At 48.5% G+C, this 18,486-nt stretch overlaps 2 protein-coding genes across 4 annotated transcripts in view; both read left to right on the top strand.

Moving 5' to 3' along the window:
* The window catches only part of LOC107529433 (serine/threonine-protein phosphatase 4 regulatory subunit 1-like), a 65,761-nt gene extending 57,172 nt beyond the window's left edge, over positions 1–8,589 (top strand). For all 3 annotated transcript variants that reach the window (XM_087819188.1, XM_087819187.1, XM_087819190.1), the window contains 4 exons: positions 2,053–2,173; positions 2,974–3,108; positions 5,417–5,558; positions 6,261–8,589. In XM_087819188.1, the coding sequence (XP_087675314.1) occupies positions 2,053–2,173; positions 2,974–3,108; positions 5,417–5,558; positions 6,261–6,418 (556 nt within the window). In that variant the 3' untranslated portion in view covers positions 6,419–8,589. The remainder of the gene's footprint in view (positions 1–2,052; positions 2,174–2,973; positions 3,109–5,416; positions 5,559–6,260) is intronic.
* Positions 8,590–9,191: 602 nt separating this feature from the next.
* On the top strand, positions 9,192–18,005 carry ANKRD60 (ankyrin repeat domain 60). Its single transcript, XM_087819323.1, is given in 5 exon segments — positions 9,192–9,669; positions 14,044–14,174; positions 15,598–15,763; positions 17,705–17,895; positions 17,898–18,005. Coding segments are annotated over 5 exon segments (1,074 nt in total).
* Positions 18,006–18,486: the final 481 nt, after the last annotated feature.

The raw sequence follows: 18,486 nt of genomic DNA, 5'->3' as shown, positions 1-18,486 counted from the left end.
AGTCTTCGTTTTCCTACCTTCTAATTGGTTTCTAAACTAGCAGTGATAGTGTTCTTTGGGATGAAGAGATTATGTTTTTATTAAGGGATAAACGGAGCTCGGAAGCCCTAAGTTACAAATACCTCTGTCTCCGGGAGACATTCATTTTCAGATGAAGACAGGGCCCAAGTCACTTTGGAATTAGAGTGTTCTGCTGTTCCATAAAGCAATTTATTCGAACCAAATAAAAGATGAATCACCCACTCTTCAATATTTTCCTATTAATCGCAGCCGTGTTTTGCCAGAGCTTTCTTGAACATTCCGAGTGTAGCCCTCTGCGGGGCGCAGCGTTGAGGCACTTCAGCCTCCGAAGAGCATGACGCTGCAGTGAGAGAGGAAAAGGTCTAACGCACATGAGCCGATGATGAAATAAAACCGCCTCCCAAGGTGGCTCCGATCCGTGCATCATCTTGTGTGTGAAGGAGTTATTTAATTCCGTCTGTGCCTGCAAAGGGACCGGGAGAGGCTTTAGCAATTCTAACAGAACGAAAGCATCACTTTAAATAACTTTCCTTCCCGAGGCGCATAATGTGATTTCTGCAGCATCGAGTGGATTTGTTTGTGGCGGTGCTGGTCTGGGTTTTAGTTTTCACCGTGTCGAGATTTATTTCAGTATCTTTAGTTTTCATTTTTCTTCCTCTCAACTAGAAATCTCTCAAATAGTTGTCTTCCTCGTAGAAACCCATCGAGCTTTTGCAGCTATTCAGGCTCTGACCCGGCCGATGCTGGGGGGAACTGGACGGTTTCTCTTTGCTGTGACCTTTGATTGTTATGCCTCATTTCAGCGATTGAGGTTTTAGTCATTATGCCGTGTGTCCAGCGTGTACTCTGAGAGAACAGGACAGGCCCGGGTTTCATGAATGCATCGCGCCCTCTAGCGGCAGTGTGGGAGCTCGGCAGGTCCGTCTCCGCCCCGCTGACCCTCTCCCGGGGCTGGGGCTGGGGCTGGGGCTGGGGCTGGGGCTGGGGCTGGGGCCTGGGCCGGGGCCAGGGTGGGGCAGAGATGGGGTGAGGACGGGGACCCGCAGATGCGCTTCCCAGGGCCGGGGTCAAGGGGCCGGAAGGCTGACCCGCCTCCCGGGGCCGGGCGGGCCGGGGCCAGGGTAGGACAGGTCCGGGGAAGGAGCCCGGCCTGGCGATCTCCGAGCGCCGTCTCCCGTCTCCGCGGTCACGGAAGCCAGAGCCCTGGCGAGGATTCTCCTGTGCCTGTGATACTGGTATATTTTTCTGGAAACAGTGCTTTTTGATATGAAAATATTCACAGGCACTCCTGGCTTCTGGTTCTAACTTCCTTCCAATCTCTTTTTCATTTCCTTTCGTTGCCAGTGTGGAAAAAATGCCATTTATTCTCACAGCCTTCCCCCATCCCCACGTAGGAAGCAGTGCAGGCCCTGGTAATAGGTTTTCCCCACCAGCCCGCGGATGAATTTCCCCCTTTGGAGTCAATTGCTGTCAGTTCTCTCCACGCGGACCTGGCTGCATTGGAAAGCTCTGCAGAGCCGGAGCCGGCTAGCAAAAGCAGAAAATTTAATTTGCAGCTCCAGGAACACTGCGGAGGCAGTGAAATCTCATTTGAGTGTTCCCTTGATCTGTTGATCTTTGGAAACTTCAGCATTCTGGCTATTTTTATGTTATCTGATTTTTAAAGTTTTATGTGCTTTCCAACTGATAACCTAAAATTGAAATAGTAAATCCCTATTCATAAATTTCTAAACCTCTGTTTTGCCAAGTTTAATTTATGTCCTTCTTATTTGATTTGTTTGTGTGTGTGAGATGAAGAATTAAGATTTTTTTTTTCCACTTTACTTTGCATGGCCATTTCACACAGTTCTCTGCTTTGGCATTTCCCTGACCGGAAGCCTCCCTAGGTCTCCATTGCCCTGACTCCCAGCCTGGCTTTTTTTTTTTTTTTTTTTTTTTTTTAACTCTATAAGATGCAGTGAGAGTAAAGAGAAAGTAATAAGATGTTGGGGTTTTTTGTCCCCCAAAACAATTTCTTTTTTTTAATTTCAGGCAGCTGATACTGATTTTGGAACTCTATAATCCCAGTGATGTTTATGATTATTTAATGCATATTGCCTTAAAGTTGTGTGCAGATAAAGTTTCCGAAGTGCGGTGGATCTCCTTCAAACTAGTAAGGAATCATGGCTTTTTCTGTTTGTGATTTTTGGAAGTAGGAATATCTGTGTTCCATTTTTAACTCCTTAATTTTGGGGGGCTTAATTTGTCAGTTTACCTATGAAACCAGCTTTTATATTTTGGAATTAGGACCTGTATGATTGTCTTATCAATACATAAGATAGCCTTTTGTTAAGCTGTACTCTTCAGGGATGGAAATTGTGGGTAAATCATTTTATAAATGAAACCCTTTATATAGTGGCTTAGTGTTTCTTTTAAACCCAGGTTGGGTTTACTCTACAGCATGATTTTGTAGCAAAGTAGTTAGTGAGCAGAAACTCCAGCAGGGCAAAGCTGATCCTGCTTGATATGGGCTTACACCAGCTGAAGACTTGGGGCTGAGGCGGTCTCATTTGAAAAAAAATGTATTATTGATTTACTAAGGCATTCTGACAGTATTAAATTTTTATAAAAATGACATGTTCTAAAAGGTAATGGTTTAGTTATTATGCAAGGGGACATTTTTCTCAAATTTGAAATCTTAAGATTAATGATGTATTTTTCCAATGCCAGTCCCTTGTTAAATTTTATTTTAATGAAAGGTTTCATGTGTGTGTCTGTGTATTGCCATATATTTAAACATCTTTTTTCCTCTGTGTTCTAATGATTACTGTAACAAAACTTACTTTCTCCTGTGCTTATAAATTTATTTTAAAGGTGGAAGGGTACATAAAAATGTTGTTTCCATGTAAAGTAGTATTCATAATTCAAATAGATGGCAGCATTTTAAATTTTCTCTTCTGATTTTTTTCACAGGTTGTGGCAATTCTGCAGAAGTTCTATTCAAACAGTGAAAGTGCTTTGGGGGTAAATTTCATCAATGAACTCATCCTAAGGTTCCGGCACTGTTCAAAATGGGTTGGAAGGCAAGCTTTCGCTTTCATTTGCCAGGTGAGCATGACCTGGGGGGAATCTACCTTGGGCACACATTGCCATGTGTTGATATCAAGTGCCCCGGATGAAGAACCCAGGTCTGAGTACTAGGCAAGAAGTTAGGGATCAATGGACTAAACCCCCTTCACAGCAGATTGGGACCAGCCCAGTCAGGCAAAGTGACTTGCTCAGGGTTTCCCAACCTGTACATGCATTTGTCCTATAGATATTGATTGAGCACCTACTGTGTGCCAGGCATCCTCCAGATGCTGGAGACAAAGAGTAAACAACCTCCTGTCCTCCCAGCACTTTCCATCTGTGAGGTGAGGGCCAGGCCCAGAGCCCTGCACCTGTCATGTCCAGTCATGTCGCTGCCCCTCACCTTAGCCATGTGTCTCAGAAGGAAGGGGAAGTGAAGGACAGAGCAACAGATTAGGGCAGAGACTGTTTAATCTAGTTCAAGTGAAGTTCATTCAGCTTTCCAGCTCCTCAGCTCACCCTCCCGACTTTGCATCTTGGAAATGAGGGTGTGATTCACGTTTGGCTGGGGAGGATGGCTGCCATTTCTTGAGCACCTCTGCGTGCCAGGTATCTCATCACACACAAATCCTCAGTAATTTGTGTGTTGAGCATGGTACACCCATTTACTTTTATACCAGTTTTTAGATGAAGCAGCTGCAGCCAGAGAGGTTAAGTAATTTGTTCAAGATCACACAGGAAGTATAAAGCCATAGTTTTTTCCTGCTAATGTGTTATTTTAAGTCTTAACTTTTCCCTATGTACATTTTGAAGCATGTGCAAAGGTAGAGGGACCAGTATAATGAATCTGTGAACCCGTCACCCAGCTTTGTCAGTGGTAAAGCCATGATGGGACTCCACCTGACCTCAGGCCCCAAAGCCCCCTTTCTCTCCCACCTCATCACCCCCACAGAAGGACTCGACAGGGCCCCCTGTTGGGCTGGAGGGGCATTACAAGGATACTGTGGCCATCCACTTTGAAAAGTGCCAAATTCACAGACCATAGGTCTGATACCACAGGCTTGTAAATCATTCTGTGGAAAAAGGGTGAATAAGGTATTTTTGCTTTTATTTTAAAATTCTATCTCAGATTTAGAAACTACATGATGAAACAAAAGGAAAAGATGCCAACCAATTTTGTTAAAGAACAGTTAATTTTTTGTGTGCGTTCACTAATTAACCATTAAAGATTTAGAAAACCCACAATAGCACAGCAAAAGGAAAGGGTTCTCAGCCGAGACTACCTCCTAAGGGTCATGGTCACTAGTATGGAAATGCAGCTCTAGGGAGAGAGCACCGCGTGCGGTTATGACGGCCCACTTAGAGCCAAACCACCAGCTTTGGCCTCTGGGCCAAGTGAGTGGCCTTGGGCCAGGCAGCCTCTCGGCACTGCCTTTGCATCTGAAATGGGGAGCAGCTGTCTGTGCCTGCCTCCTGGTGTGGTCCTGAGGCTTTAATGAGCCCATGCTTCTGAGTCACCTCACACGGTGCCGGCACCTAGAGGACTCTTAGCATGTGGCAGCCGCTGCAGTTCCCAGCAGTGGGAAGATCTGCGGGAGTCAGAGCTATAGATTTCGCATGCCTGGCTTGGAATCTCCACCCCGATGCTGCTTGCTGCTCCTGAGACCTTTGGGTTCGCCACCACATTAGACCCGACTTTCCTCACCTGTAAAACTAGGCCGATTCTGACTCCAGGGCTGACAGTGAGAATTAAATGCGAGACTCATTCAGTGGAGAGGCAGTGAGCAGACGCTGGTGGGGGTACGGGAGCAGTGCTTGTTAGTTCACAGCCGGCCAGGCACTGGATCATCGGGGTCAGGGCTCTGGCTGTCACTTGACAGGCATGGCCCCTGCCCTCAGAGCCTGGGTTTCAGTGAATGACAGAGGTGAGGGTTCTTCACCCCTACTGGTGGGCGCTATGCCAGCCTCTGCAAGGGTGTTCTGCCATCACCTCTACCTGGCCATTGAACAGATGAGAAAACAGGCTCAGGAGGGCAAGGCCACAAAGCAAGGCCACAAAGGCAGTAAGTGACCAAGTCAGGGTTGAACCTAGCCCTGTCAGACTCAAAGCCTTTGCTTTCTCCACCAAATATTGTACACTTATACCCAGGGCTCGGTGAGGAGTTATAAAATGTTAACTGTGTTTCTAACCAGATCAGAGGTTGAGAGTTTTAAATTCAGAGACACACATGCCCCTCAGACCCACACATCCTGAAATTGCTTCTGTGGGATCACAGAAGTGGATGTTTTTAGAAGAACCAGGCTGATCACCATTGAAACATGTCAGTTCTTTGTCTTTTATTCACAGGCAGTGGTGAGCGAGGAATGTATCCCTGTGGACCAGTTTGTCGAACACTTACTCCCCAGCCTTCTAAGCCTTGCTTCGGATCCTGTGCCCAATGTCAGGGTGCTGCTGGCCAAAGCCCTGAGGCAGACATTGTTGGACAAGGGTACGTGCGTGCACCAGCTTTCTGAACTTGCACATCGTAAACCTCATCAGGTGGCAGAGGATTTCCTCTCTAGGAAATTGTGCCAAGTCATGTGATAGTATACTTCTGGTTTTTATATAAATTAATATATTCACTTTCATGTATATTTTATGTTATTCATAAAGGGACTGAAGAAATGAACATGGTTCAGTTTTTACATTTAATCAACATGCTAAAATGCAGGATATTACACAATCTTCTAGAAATGAAGGAAACTTTGCAAATTTTGAGTTATGATATACAGATTATAAAAGATAGCAAATTTAAGCCTGAACTGCAATTAGGTTTTTATGGTCTGGTTTTGTAGTCAGAAAGAAAAAACATATAACCCAACCTGGTCAGTTATTTTCACCTGAATAGGACTTAATATAAGGTAGGGGTCTTGGACAGTTCACTTCTACTAGAGGGAAGAAAAGATAATAGTAAAAGTTTTTAGTTATAATTTTCTAAATATGCCTACCAATTCTTGGGAGTACATCTTTAAAATTTAGGAAATACTCTTTGAATAAAACAATTTTATCACTATAAAGAACTTATTTATGTGATGGTTCTTTTAAAAATGATTTATTGTCCTGAGATTTGGTTTAGGAAGCCCCCAAACTAGAGGATGTTTTAGAACACAATTCATGGCACATGATTCAAACTCATGTTTTCTCTCTCTAGCATACTTTAGAAATGCTGGTCACCCTCATCTTGAAGTAGTTGAAGAGACAGTCTTAGCTTTGCAATCAGATCGGGACCAAGATGTCTCCTTTTTTGCCACCCTGGAACCAAAGCAGCGGAATCTTCTAGACACTACCATGCTGGAGAAACAGAATTGAGTACTCTGTGATCAGTCACTCACAATCTGCTCCTTTCATACTTGGTGCATATCTCTTACTGTAATCGGACCTGCTGAGGGAGGAAAGGTTCTGAAACCCTGACACACCACGCAGTCGAATGATCCCTTTCCCACCTATAGTCACGGGACTGCACCTGGGATGGGCACAGGTTCCAGGTGGCCTGGCCTGTGCCATGCTTCTGCGCCCCACCTGCCTGATCTGGAGTCTGAAAGGTCATGTAACCAGGTGGATAACTGGGTGTGGGGGCCTCCGAAGCCTCAGTTACCCACGAGCAGTTTGTTTTCTCTGTTACAGACTATATTATTTAAAGCCCCCTCTCCAATAAAGTAGTTTATTAGAAGTTTTTCAGTCTTTAATAGACTTGCACATTTGGCTCCCTTATGCTTTCCTATAAAATATAGTTTATGGTATTATATTTTATTTTTAACTGAAATACTGTACATATGTAAATAATTCTTGACAGGAAGAAAAGATATTAATGTAATATTAGCCTCCTATCAGTGAACAAAACAAACACATCATTTAAATTTATGCTCCACTTTGAGTTGCTGCAAATATAGCCCAATTTGTTTACTTTTGGAAAGATGTGATAGTTAAATCTGCTAAAGAATGATTTATGCAATCTTTCTAATATATGTTCCTTATAAACTCTGTTTGGGACTTTTCCCCGTCTCCCCTTCCCCCTTCTCACAGGACTGTAGCCGCAAAGATATGTATTAGCCTTTGATAGAGGCACGAAGCAGAAAGACTTCATTCTTATATGGATGTATTATCATATGCTTAAGAACTCGGGAGGGAAATTGCTCATTGAGATGGACATTGTCTTTATACCTAGTGCTTTCGAATCTTAACAACAACAAAAAATAGGAAACACAAATTCTGATCAGTCCATATACTTGCCCACAAATACCAGTGGTTTGAGGTATTAAATTATGATACTCTTCAAATTGACCTAAGTATCAGAACTTAGGTTTCATGCTTTTACAATTTGGACTAAGAAAGATGCTCTAGAACTTAAAGAGATTTTTATTAGTAATTGAAGGTTCTATAAACATTTGATTAAATTCTGCATATACATATGCTCATGTTACTTTTGTTTCTGTGTGTAATTCTCAAAGGTGGGGGGAAGGGAAGGAAGGGCTGCCCAGTGAGGTCTGAGGGCAGCTGTCAAGGGCATGTCAGCTGTGCCCATTCTTTCCTTGGGTTTTTTCTTGCCTGTCTTTTCTTCCTTTTTGTTTTAAATAAAATTTCAGGAGCTGCATATTGAATTTCTGGGTGTCCAGGATGCTCTCTCCCAATTCCGTGGAGCTGCTGCTTTAAACAGAAGGGGAGGCATCTCTAGCGCCAAAGAAAACAAGGTGCATGTGTGGGAATCTCAAAGTATAACCAGGGTCGCATCTTGACAACTTCAGCAAAGAGTGGGTTAATAAATTGGAGGCTACATACTAAGAAATCAACAACCCTCAATTCATTTTGTGTTCAATTCTTGCCTACAGTAAGTAGATGGAGGTAGTGTTTTGCTTCAGTAACAAACGATTTTTTTTTATTGCCTAGAAATTGGGATTGTCATGTTGTTCAAATCTGTTGATATAGAAGCAATAGAATTATTCAACTGGAATCTTGTATTCTGTGCAGAGCTTAATTTTCCATTAAGGAAAAAAGATTAGCTTCTGTTTGTGTTGTGATGTGTGGAATTTGTATGCTGAATCAAACGTGCTAGCAGACATTCTAGACTCTGTAAATAACCCATGTCAGTTTATAGCTTAAAAGTTTTCTATGATATGAATGCCTTTCCAATGCAAAGATTTTTTATGACTGTAATTTCTCTGCAAAAAGTGTGTTTAAAGCTCACATTGTATTCTTTTTTCCTTTTTTTTTTTTTTGTAACCACTGAGCTTTCATTATGATTGTTCTGGTTCCTGGTGGGTTCTTGCCTCTTGTTCCCCCATCACTTTAGCTCTTTGTGTATTAACTGTTCATGGGTCCAGGGGTTGAGTGTTTGGGATTTGACCATCACACATGAACTTCCTATTTACTTGAATGCTGGGCCTTCTCTCTGGTGAATTAATGGAAAAGCACAAGATGGTTTCACAAGATTGAGCTCCCTTGAAAGCTGTTTTAACAATAGAGCCTTTGCCACATGGACATTGCCCCTTGTTAAGTGTTTTTATCAGCACCTTTCTCACTCCAGGAATTCCAGAGTGTTTTCAGAATTGATGGGTTTTGATGCAGCTTTGCAAACATTCATGAAGGTCTATCTCCCACTTCTGGAGTGGCCAAGTGCCTCCCCCTCCCCCCCAAATCTGGCCCAGATCTGCTGCAAGGAGTTATATTTCTGTGATGTTGGGTTTTTTATTCATGTTAGAAATACGGTTTTTAAGCAGGACTGAAGACTGCATGCAGCGATGATTGAGAGCCTTGTTCAGCATAATTCCTCCAGGTAGTTGGTCCCGAATTATGCAAAGGTTGTATTTTAAACAGATATGGAGAAGAGGTCACAGTTTCCTAACAGTGGCCAGAAGCTGCCTCGTTTTCCAAGTTAAAGGAACTTATATTAAGAGCAGCTTGGAAGCTTCGAGATGGAGTTGGGGGCGTGGTGGGAGCTGGGGGGGGGGGGGGAGTTAACCATGCCTCTGTATTGATTTCAATAAAGCTGATTGTTTAGGGAGCGCCTGTGCCCTTTCTACTTATTTAAGGCGTCACTACGTCCACGTGGAGCTGCGCCTCTGTTCACGGCGGGGGCCGTCAGCCCATGGAGCGGGCGACAAGGGCGGGGGCGGTGACGGTGCGCAGCGGCCACGTGAAGTGGGGATCACGCACGTTGGGGACCAAGCGGTGGGCCATGCGGCGGGCGGTGGAGGGGGTGGCGGGCGCTGCGGGTGGAGCGCGGCAGGAGAAGCCGCAGGGGGGCGCCCTCCGTCCTGACCCCGACCCCGCTGCGGGCCAGCCGCGGGGGCAGCGGGGAAGGCGCGGGGCGGGCTCGGAGGGCCGGAGGCGGGTCCCCGCGCAGCCCCGGGCCCTCACCCACAGCGGGGACCTGCAGGCCGTGAGCCTGGCGCTGGACTCGACCCCAGACGTCTTTGTCATGCAGGTGCTGCTGGAAGACACTGGGGAGATGTTCACAGTGACAAACTGCCGCAGCGACATGACTGTGCGAGAGCTCAAAGAGGAGCTGGACCTGATTGTCGGCATCCCCTTGAACCTGCATCGGCTCCAGTACCTGGACCAAGGTGACCCCCACTCAGCCGCGCCCCTGGCTTTGTGTACTCCCTGGACCCTGGGCGCCCAGTGCCTTCCGAACCTGCAGCCCCTAAGGGAAGCCTGCCCAGTGAGGACCCCAGATGTCAAAACAAAGCCCAACCCCCTGGAAACCTCAGATGGAAAATCAAACCCTGGCCACATAGGGCTCTCCCGATCCCAGATGGACAGGTTTGCATTAGACTTCGAATCTCAAGGAGCCTTGTCGGCAGAAAGACCCCACTCCAGGAACAGTGCTGTCTGCTAGGGCTCCATTCCCAAAGCAAATCCTGCCCATGTCAGGAGCCCAAACCCAAAACATGCTGCCACAGCAGGACCCCTCAGCGGCCCAGACTGTCAGGCTCCCCAAGTCTTCATTGGGGACCCAAGTCCCAAAGCCAACAGTGTCCACACAGGACTGCAAGCCCGAAAAAGCCTGTCCTTAGTGGGACCTCATAACCCAGGGCAGACCTACTCACAGCAGGACCCCAAACTCAAAGCAAACTTCAAGCCCCCAGTGCTGGACACGAGGACATAAGAATCCCTAATCCTACAGCCCGCCATGTCCACACAAGGACACCAGAGACCAAAACCTGCCCATTCAGGACCCCAAAACCCAGAACAGACCTTCCCAAAACTGACCCCAAATCTCCAGGCTAACCACGAATGCCTCCAAACCCCAAATTCTTTGGCAACTGTGTTCATACAAGGATGCTAAAGCGTGAGACAATCCGTATTCAATTCAGGACCCCAAAACCCAGAACAAACCAGCCCAAGACTGAGCCCCAAATCTTCAGGGTAACCATGACTGCCTCCAAACCCTGAATCCTTCAGTAATTGTGTCCACATAAGGATGCTAAAGCTCAGAACAAACCCTGCCCACTTCAGGACCCCAAAACCAAGGACAAACTTTGCCAAGACAACTAAGCTATCCATGTGGCCATCAGAACCCTGAATCCTCCAGTGACCATGTTCACTGATGAGCGCTAAAGCCTGAGACAGATTGCCCCCCTGAGAGCCCCATATCTGTAGGCAGACCATGCCCGTGTTTGAACCTCAAATAAAGTCCCCAAGCTGCCCCTGCCTGCAACGGACTCTACCCAGATCACGACCCTAAATCCCAGAGCAGACATACCTGATTCCGATCCCCCCAATCTCGAACCAACCATTTGTGCATCTGAACTCCAGTCCATCAGCTATCTCTGTGTATGTAAGGATGCCAGAGCCCAAAACAAATTCTTCCCACATCTGGACCTCAGAATTCAAAGCTAACTCTGCCCACATCTGAAAGCCAGATCCCAAATACACCATGACTGATTGCACTGGAACCCAAACCCAAGCAAAATGTCCTCATGAGACAAATCCTCTCCACAGTGGGACCCCCCAAAATCAAGTCAAACCTACCCATTTCTGTGCCCCAACTCTCCATGGAAACCATGCCTATATCAGCACTCCCAGGTTTAAGCCAACCATATCCATGTAAGGAAGCCAGAGTTCAAAACAAACCTCACCTGCACGAGGACCCCAAAACTTAAAGCAAACTCTACTTGTATTTGAAACCCAAAACCCGCAGCCAGCCTGATTCACATCAGAACCCCAAATCTCAGAGCAGAACCTGTTGCAATCAGGACCCCCAAATCCCAGGGCAGACCTGTCCAATTCTTCACCCCCAGTTGCCACACTACTCAAGGCTACATCAGAACCCCCAAATTTCAAAACAAGTCCTGCCCACGCAAGGACTCCACATCCCAGAACAGACCCTTCCCATACCAGGACCCCAAAAACAGAAAGTAACCTTGCCTTCATAAGAACACCCAAATCTCAAAGCAAACCCTGTCCACGTGTGAACCCCGACACTGGCACTAACCCAGTTTGTATCCGAACCCCGTATCTCAAGCTGTGTCCTTGTCCAGATCAGGAGCTCAGAGCCAGCCTAAGGGAATCAGAATCCAGCACCCAAAGCTCACTGTGGCTGAATCGGGATCCCCAGACTCCCTATTCAGACACATCCCCCATGGGAGGCACCCAGAGGAGGGCAAACCCCTGGTGGCCAGCCCCTCCCCCCATCGCTCTCCTCCCGCCAGCCCTAGGCCTGGCTGAACCCGAGCTGACCCTACACTAGGTAGGACGTGAGGACGGGATGGAAGCCCCTGGCCTCGGTCATGTCCCCACCCGGTGGGAATCTGCGCAAACACTTGAAGCAAAGGATGGTATGGAAAGCTCTGTGGGCTGCAGCTCAGAGAAGGTGACCAGTGACACTGCAGGTACCTCGGTGCTGCCCCGGGGGCCAGGCGGTGGAGACGGATCCGAAGTAGCCGGCCCGCAGCCCCGCGCCCCCTCCCGCACGCGCTCTGGGGGCTGTTTCCTTGTCTGTGCGCTGAGCCCTCTTTAGTCAGAGAAGTCTTGGTGCCATGTCCCTCCCTAGACAGAAATGCCTTGGGAAAGTCATCTGTGGAAGGCCAAGCTCCCCTCTACGTGTTGGTTGTACTAGAGGAGTACTGGGCAGACGCTTTGAGGCATTTCTGAGGCTGTATTTGGAGGGAAATAGATCTCGAACCCAGTCTGTATTGAACACTTTAAAAATGAGGTGCACTCTTGCAGACTTTGAGTTCCAAAGCAAGTAATTCGGAAATGATGTATCCTGAACTATGAATGTCTGGTCCCCCTTCTGTTAATTTATTTCTGCTGCTGAGCTCTGCTGAGCAATGAATTCAAGAAAGAAAGTCACAGAACTGTGACATCAGTAAGGACTGTGAGTTACTGCTGATGTCACAGTCCTGTCCCTCAACAAGCACTTAGCGACCGCTGGGGACTTGACCTCTCTCGGTTGTGGCCCTCACTGTGGACAGCCACCAGGAGAGAGAGAAGGTGGGATCACGCCGGTGGACGAAATTCGGGCTCTGCCTCTAAGTAATGAGCTGGCGCCTCTTTGCCCACCTCGAAGGTTGCCGGGGAGGTTCACATGAGCTAATGTGTGTGAAAACCCTGAGACACAAATCTGAGAGGGGTGAGCGAATTCCCGGACGAGGGTCGCCCCGACACGTCTGTCGTCAGCTCTAATAATTTATTTAGCGGGCGATAATTAGTGTTTGCCTAAGCCCAGGGCGGTCACTGCCTGCCCGAGAGGAGTGGCTCTGGTTTCTGGAAGAGCTGCTCAGCATGTGGGACTCGGGCGCTTGCGGTTGGCGGGGAGACAGCTGCACTGGTTTCCGTCAAGGTTGACGGGAAGATAGTTGTCTTGCTTAGACTAATTACTGATTATCCTCTGTGTGGGAACCACAAACAAGACCCTAATTAACAGATTTGCTAGCCACCATTTTCTGTTTACATCAACCACCAGGAGTTGCTGGGAACCAAAGATGCGGGCGGGCAGAGCCGGGCGACCAGGCCTAGAGCTGGGAGGCAGGGTGGGTCTGGTTGGAGTGCTGGCTTTGCCACATACCAGGGGCCTGACTTTGCTCATCCGAAAACGGAGGTGACAGACCTAGCTTGCCATGGGGATTAAAGATTGTGGGTACTTCTGCCCCTCCAGGTGGCTCAGTCAGTCGGAGCATCCGTTTTGTACACCAAAAGGTTGCAGGTTCGACTCCTGGTCAGAGCACATACCTGGGTTTGGGGTTTGGTCCCTGGTTGGGGTGGGTATGGGAGGCAACCAATCAATGTTTTTCTCTCACATCAGTTTTTCTCTCTGTCTCCCCTTTCCCCTCTCTCTAAAATCAATAAAAACATATCCTTGGGTGAGAATTTTTTTAAAAAGTAGGTACTTCTTACGGGCTCTTAGTAATCACTCAATCATGAAACCAAAACAGTCTCATGAATTCCATTTGGAATAAATGACAATCCGGGCAGAGCTGAGACTTCACACGTGTGGCGCTGCTTATGGAGAAAGCAAAGATCCAACAAATTTTTGGCATCGTTACTTCTTTAGCCAACGATGACAACATTAGCCAGAGTATTGTAGCTTGGCATGTGTGACTTGTATAACTGTAAGTACATTGTGCTGTGTTATCTGTAAGTAATAATCTAGTTACTTCAAGTTTTAGTTCTATTTGTAGAGTTTGCCTCATAAAAGGACTCTCTGACTCATGTGTTTTTAGCAATAGGATGAGGTATAATTACAGAATTTTATAAATCGTTGCCTTTTTTGGTTTGTTTGGCTTCTCTTTGAGCTGAGCCAAATTAATTTTCTAAAAGCATTAGCGACCACAAACAGATTTGTGTGGAGTCATCGAGTGAGATTAGTGCTCAAGGTTCTAAAATTATCTTAGTGATACCCACGTCAGATCACCTCTAAACTAAACCAGTGTAATAGTTTATATTGAATACCTCCCCCTTTTTTTAAAAAAAGAAAAACTGATTCTCTATAGGAGTTTTGATGGATGACACTACCCTGAAGTTCCATGATGTCATTCCCGGTGGAATTATTTCATTATGTGTCTGGCGTTATGATGGATGGACGGACCTGGTTTTGGCGGCTGTGGAAGGGGATACCAGTAAGGTGTTTCATGATTCTTTAAATGGATAATACACTTCATGAAGCAACTGTAAATTGGGGGGGGGGGCTGGGGGGGACTCACCTAGTCTTTAATGTGAATATTTGAGTTGAAGTTTCAGAGCAGGGGGAAAAGATAGGGACTTATGTCCCAATGATCAAATACTGGATCAAGTGTTCCGCTCACTAGTTGGGTTTGTGATTTCACCGTGTTCACTCACTTGTGATTTATAACCCACTTGTGCCCCCCAAACGAATCAGGGCAGCATGCTCTCTATTCACGCATGTATTTTGTAATGTTGGAAACCTAGTCTGACCGCCAGTGAAGCACTCCCGATGACCTGGAGATCCGCGGCCCCTGAGCGCTGGCAGGCCCGGCCTGCCGGCGGGTTTGCCCCTCCCCAGTACCCAGTAGGCGCCTCCTCTTTGCCCAGGCCTTGTGCTGGCTCTCAGCTGGGCTCGGGGGGGGGGGGGGGAGCCAACGGTGAAGATGAATCACTGAGACACAGGGGCCAAGTGTATGTTCTTTCTAGAAAATAAACTCGGGTGAAAAGCGATGAGCTTGTGCAGAGGCGGCGGAGTTCGCTTCTGGCTGGGGAAGGGTCAGGGAAGGCCGCGTGCAGAGGGGGGTGGGACTAGGCCTGGGGAGGGCGGGTGGTTTGGGGGAGCAGGACCAAGACTGCAGCAGGCCCCTGCGTGGGTGCACTGGCCCTGCTGCCCAAACAGGCCCTTCCCTGCTTTTCTCCTCCCAGGCCTCCCCACTGATTCAGACTGTGCCCAGGTATTCTGGCTCTTTCTCTGGACACTCCCTTTCTCTGGGGTTACTCTCTCTTGTCGTGGGTCACAGTTGCCACCCTGCCATGTACACGGTCACATTCTCTCCTCCCCGCCGCCCTCACCAGACACCAGCATCAGGGACAGCGCCCCCCTCCCAGCTGAGAGCCTTAATCCACCCCGAGATGATATTACAGGGCTATTCTTCATCGAGAGCTGAGTTCAGAGTGTTCCCAAAGTTATCAGACAATGGGCCCAAAAATAGATCGGAAGGTCAGAATTCCTCAGGTCTCCGGGGAAGCTCAGTGCCCCCGGGGAGCCGCTTCATGTTGGCTGGGGTGTCCTTACCGGCCATAACCACCTTCCTCTGGACACCCAGAAAAATCTATTTTTCTCCCTTCAAAACATTGGCAGGAAGAATTTCCTGCCTTGCGAGCCTGCCCGGTGGTAAATTCGTATTTCCTGGACATGTATAGCGTCACACAATGTCCTCCCTGGCTGTTTTCCAACTTTCCCATCAGGGTTTGCCCCTCTCTCATCCCACCGGGAGCCTTCGTTTGCCATGTGAGCAAACCTTCCCCTGGGAGGGCCCGTTCCCGGCTGGGGGCACCTGTGCCACCAGGGCGCTCACGCCCCACTCTGCCGTCTTGCGCAGCTCTCCTGCCTCGGCGTGACTGAAGACTCTCTGCACCTAACTGCAAACCTGCACTATTTGGGAAAGAAGCAGTGGAAGAAATGGGTGCATCAGCGAGCGTTTGTGGCGCTGTACATCGCCTCGCACAGGGGCCATGCCGACGTGGTGCAGTACCTTCTAGAACATGGTAATTCTGAGAGAGCTGAGCGCGCAAGAGCTGGAGTCCTTTGTGAGCAGGGAGAACAGCGCGGCTTGTCTTCCTGGTCCCTTCAGCAGTGGTCTCTGGGCCCAAGTCTTGCCAACCACCCGTCATGGTCCCTGTCCGAGGTGTCCCAGGACCTGCTAACCAGAGGCTGCGTCCCCACTCTTGGCCAGGTCTCAAGGAAACTCTTCCTGCTCTGGGGGGATGGAACTTTGGGGAGAGCCACTGAAAGGGCTTCTGGCTCCCATGTCCAGCCAGACACACTGGGACGGTCCCCAGACTGCCTGCATGATTTCCACCCCAGTTGAGGTGGTGGTTCTGCCACGCACCACGGGGCTCGCCCCCAAGCTGGCACCATTCTCTTGGTGGTCGGCAGATTCTGCAGGAGTATACTTTACCTTCCATGGATGTAGCCTATTTTTGAGAAAAGAGGCCCACAGATTGCGGTGTAGACCGTTCAGGAACAATAGACAATAGTTGCGACCAGGCCAGGCCACTGCTTCCTCTGGAAAAGGAAGGATGTGTGACAGGCAGGGTCTTTGGCCAGTGGTTGGAAACTTAGAAGGGGGCCTTATCCAAGGGTCTCCCCTGTCAACTCACCTCCAAATAGGACCCCTTTCTTTCCTGCCAGTGGCCTTGACCCCAGCCTCCCCGGCTCAATCTTTGCTCCCCCCCACTTTCAGCAAGCACCGTAGGGGGAGCGTCTCGGACGCGGGCGGGATGACCGGGCTGAGTGTCCGCGGCGGACAGAGCTTTTCTGGACTATATGCCCCTCCTGCCTCCCTGCCTTCTGCACTCCGCCTGTTGTGAGATGAAATATGGGCCTTTCACAGCCAGCAGTCCTTTAAGCTCATAAAAAGTCATTTTTACTCTGATGGAACTGTGATGTATTTGAAAGCACCAGTTAAAAAAATTACACACAGCTTCACGAAGTTTTCTGTCCTTCGCAGACAGGTGTCGTGAAGAGGTGTCTTGGCCAAGGCTGGGCATTAAGAGAACCTATTTAATGAACCCTTTACCTCTCTGACCAGCCATTGCTCATCGAAACAGGCTCCCCAAATGTCAGCTGCATGGAATTAAATTGCCTTGTCTTCTGTGTCGTGACATTTGTTACCCAGAATTTGATTCCATTCAACAAGTCCATATTGGACACCTGTCATTAGTCCATCCACCTGCGGGAGGCGGTGAGGGATGCGATCGAAGTCGTCTGTCCATGAGTCAGGCTGCCCGTCGCCTGTCATATCCCGGGCGCCTGTCGTCCCCAGGCATTGCGCTACGTGCCGGGGAGGAAAGCGGCAGTGAGCAAAGCAACTGTGTTTTCTGCCCTCGTGGAGTTTATGAAGGGAAGTCAGCAAATGATTACAAGTAATTAATTCCATGGTCGGTTGTGCACAGCATGTTCTGAAGACGCAGAAGGCCTGCTGAACTTATAGAGAGGAGTTCATGGGGGGGGGGAGGAAGAGTCCCCCGAGGAAGTGAATGAGACCTAAGGAAGGGTGGAGCGAACCCAAGGGGAGAAAAAGGGTGAGAGTGTTGTTGGCAAAGGGCATAGCATGTGCAAAGGGCCAGGGGCAGGGTGAGGGAGCGGGGTACATTTAAGGGGTAAAGATGAGAGGCTGGTAAGATCGGAGCATGGAAGATGAGGAGGAAGCGCGTTGGGGGGGTGGTGTTGCTGGAGTGGTAAGGGGGAGGTGGGATGAAAGACCTAGAACGTTACCCCAAGGGCAGTGGGTGTCAGCAATGGCAAGGTCATGCTGGATGCTGGGGGATGCATTAACCCCTCCCTTAGACCCAGTGCTGAGCTGAGCTTGGGGATAGTTGTTAATTCTCCTAAACTTTCCTGTCACAGCCTCGGCCCCTCCCATGCTTCTGTTCCTGAATGTGGCAGGAAGGTGGCCTCCCTCAGCCAACTTTCTTATTTTACAGGAGCCGACTGTTTCGGCCGGTCCCCCATGGGCAGGACACCCCTACATGTGGCCACAGCCATGGGCCAGTCGGACTGTATAAGCCTCCTCCTCCTCCACGGGGCCTCCATCCATGCCAAGGATGCCAAAGGGATGACCCCCAAGACCATCGCCCACCAGCTGAACCGCAGGCAGGATGAGCAGCGAATGTTCCAGTCCTGCTGGACGACAAAGTCCCAAAGGGTCTGACGGACTTGAACTTGAACAAGCCTTTTCAGGGAGGAAAGTCTGGGTCTGGCTCCAAGGAGATGAACACAACTTAGCTCCCACTGGGGATTTTGGCTGGGCAAAGCTGAGTTGGGTAACTTTTTAAGAGCTCGGATCCATGGTGACCCTTGGTGAGCAGGAAGGCAGGAAAACATGGCAATTAATCTGAATCAGATAGTAAATTATTTGTCCTGGTTGCAAATGACCTGGGGAGGGAGCTGATAGAAATAGGTGAGGTGTGTTCCTTTTGTAATCCATTATGGTCCTAATAGGCTCGATGCCAGCCTTTAATTTTAAGCTATTTGTACGTGGTGCCCAATAACGCCGCTTGGGGTGATGAGAGCCAATTACCTTCTCCCTCGTCTGGAGGCATCTAATGCATCTGGATAATAGGAGTTCCCAGCAATAATGAGAACAGCTCTGCTGTTATTGTGTAAAACAAGTGTTGGCAAATGTCGGGAGGTCGTGTGCAGTGTGGGCTGTGAGCTTCAGCTTGTAAAGCTCACAGAACTGAAGGCTCCCCCAGCTGTAATGTTC

This window comes from Miniopterus natalensis, chromosome 7 (assembly GCF_054644295.1).
Source record: "Miniopterus natalensis isolate mMinNat1 chromosome 7, mMinNat1.hap1, whole genome shotgun sequence".
Classification (NCBI taxonomy): domain Eukaryota; kingdom Metazoa; phylum Chordata; class Mammalia; order Chiroptera; family Miniopteridae; genus Miniopterus; species Miniopterus natalensis.
Note: the sequence above shows the minus strand (reverse complement) of the source record. Positions and strands in the feature narration are given on the sequence as shown.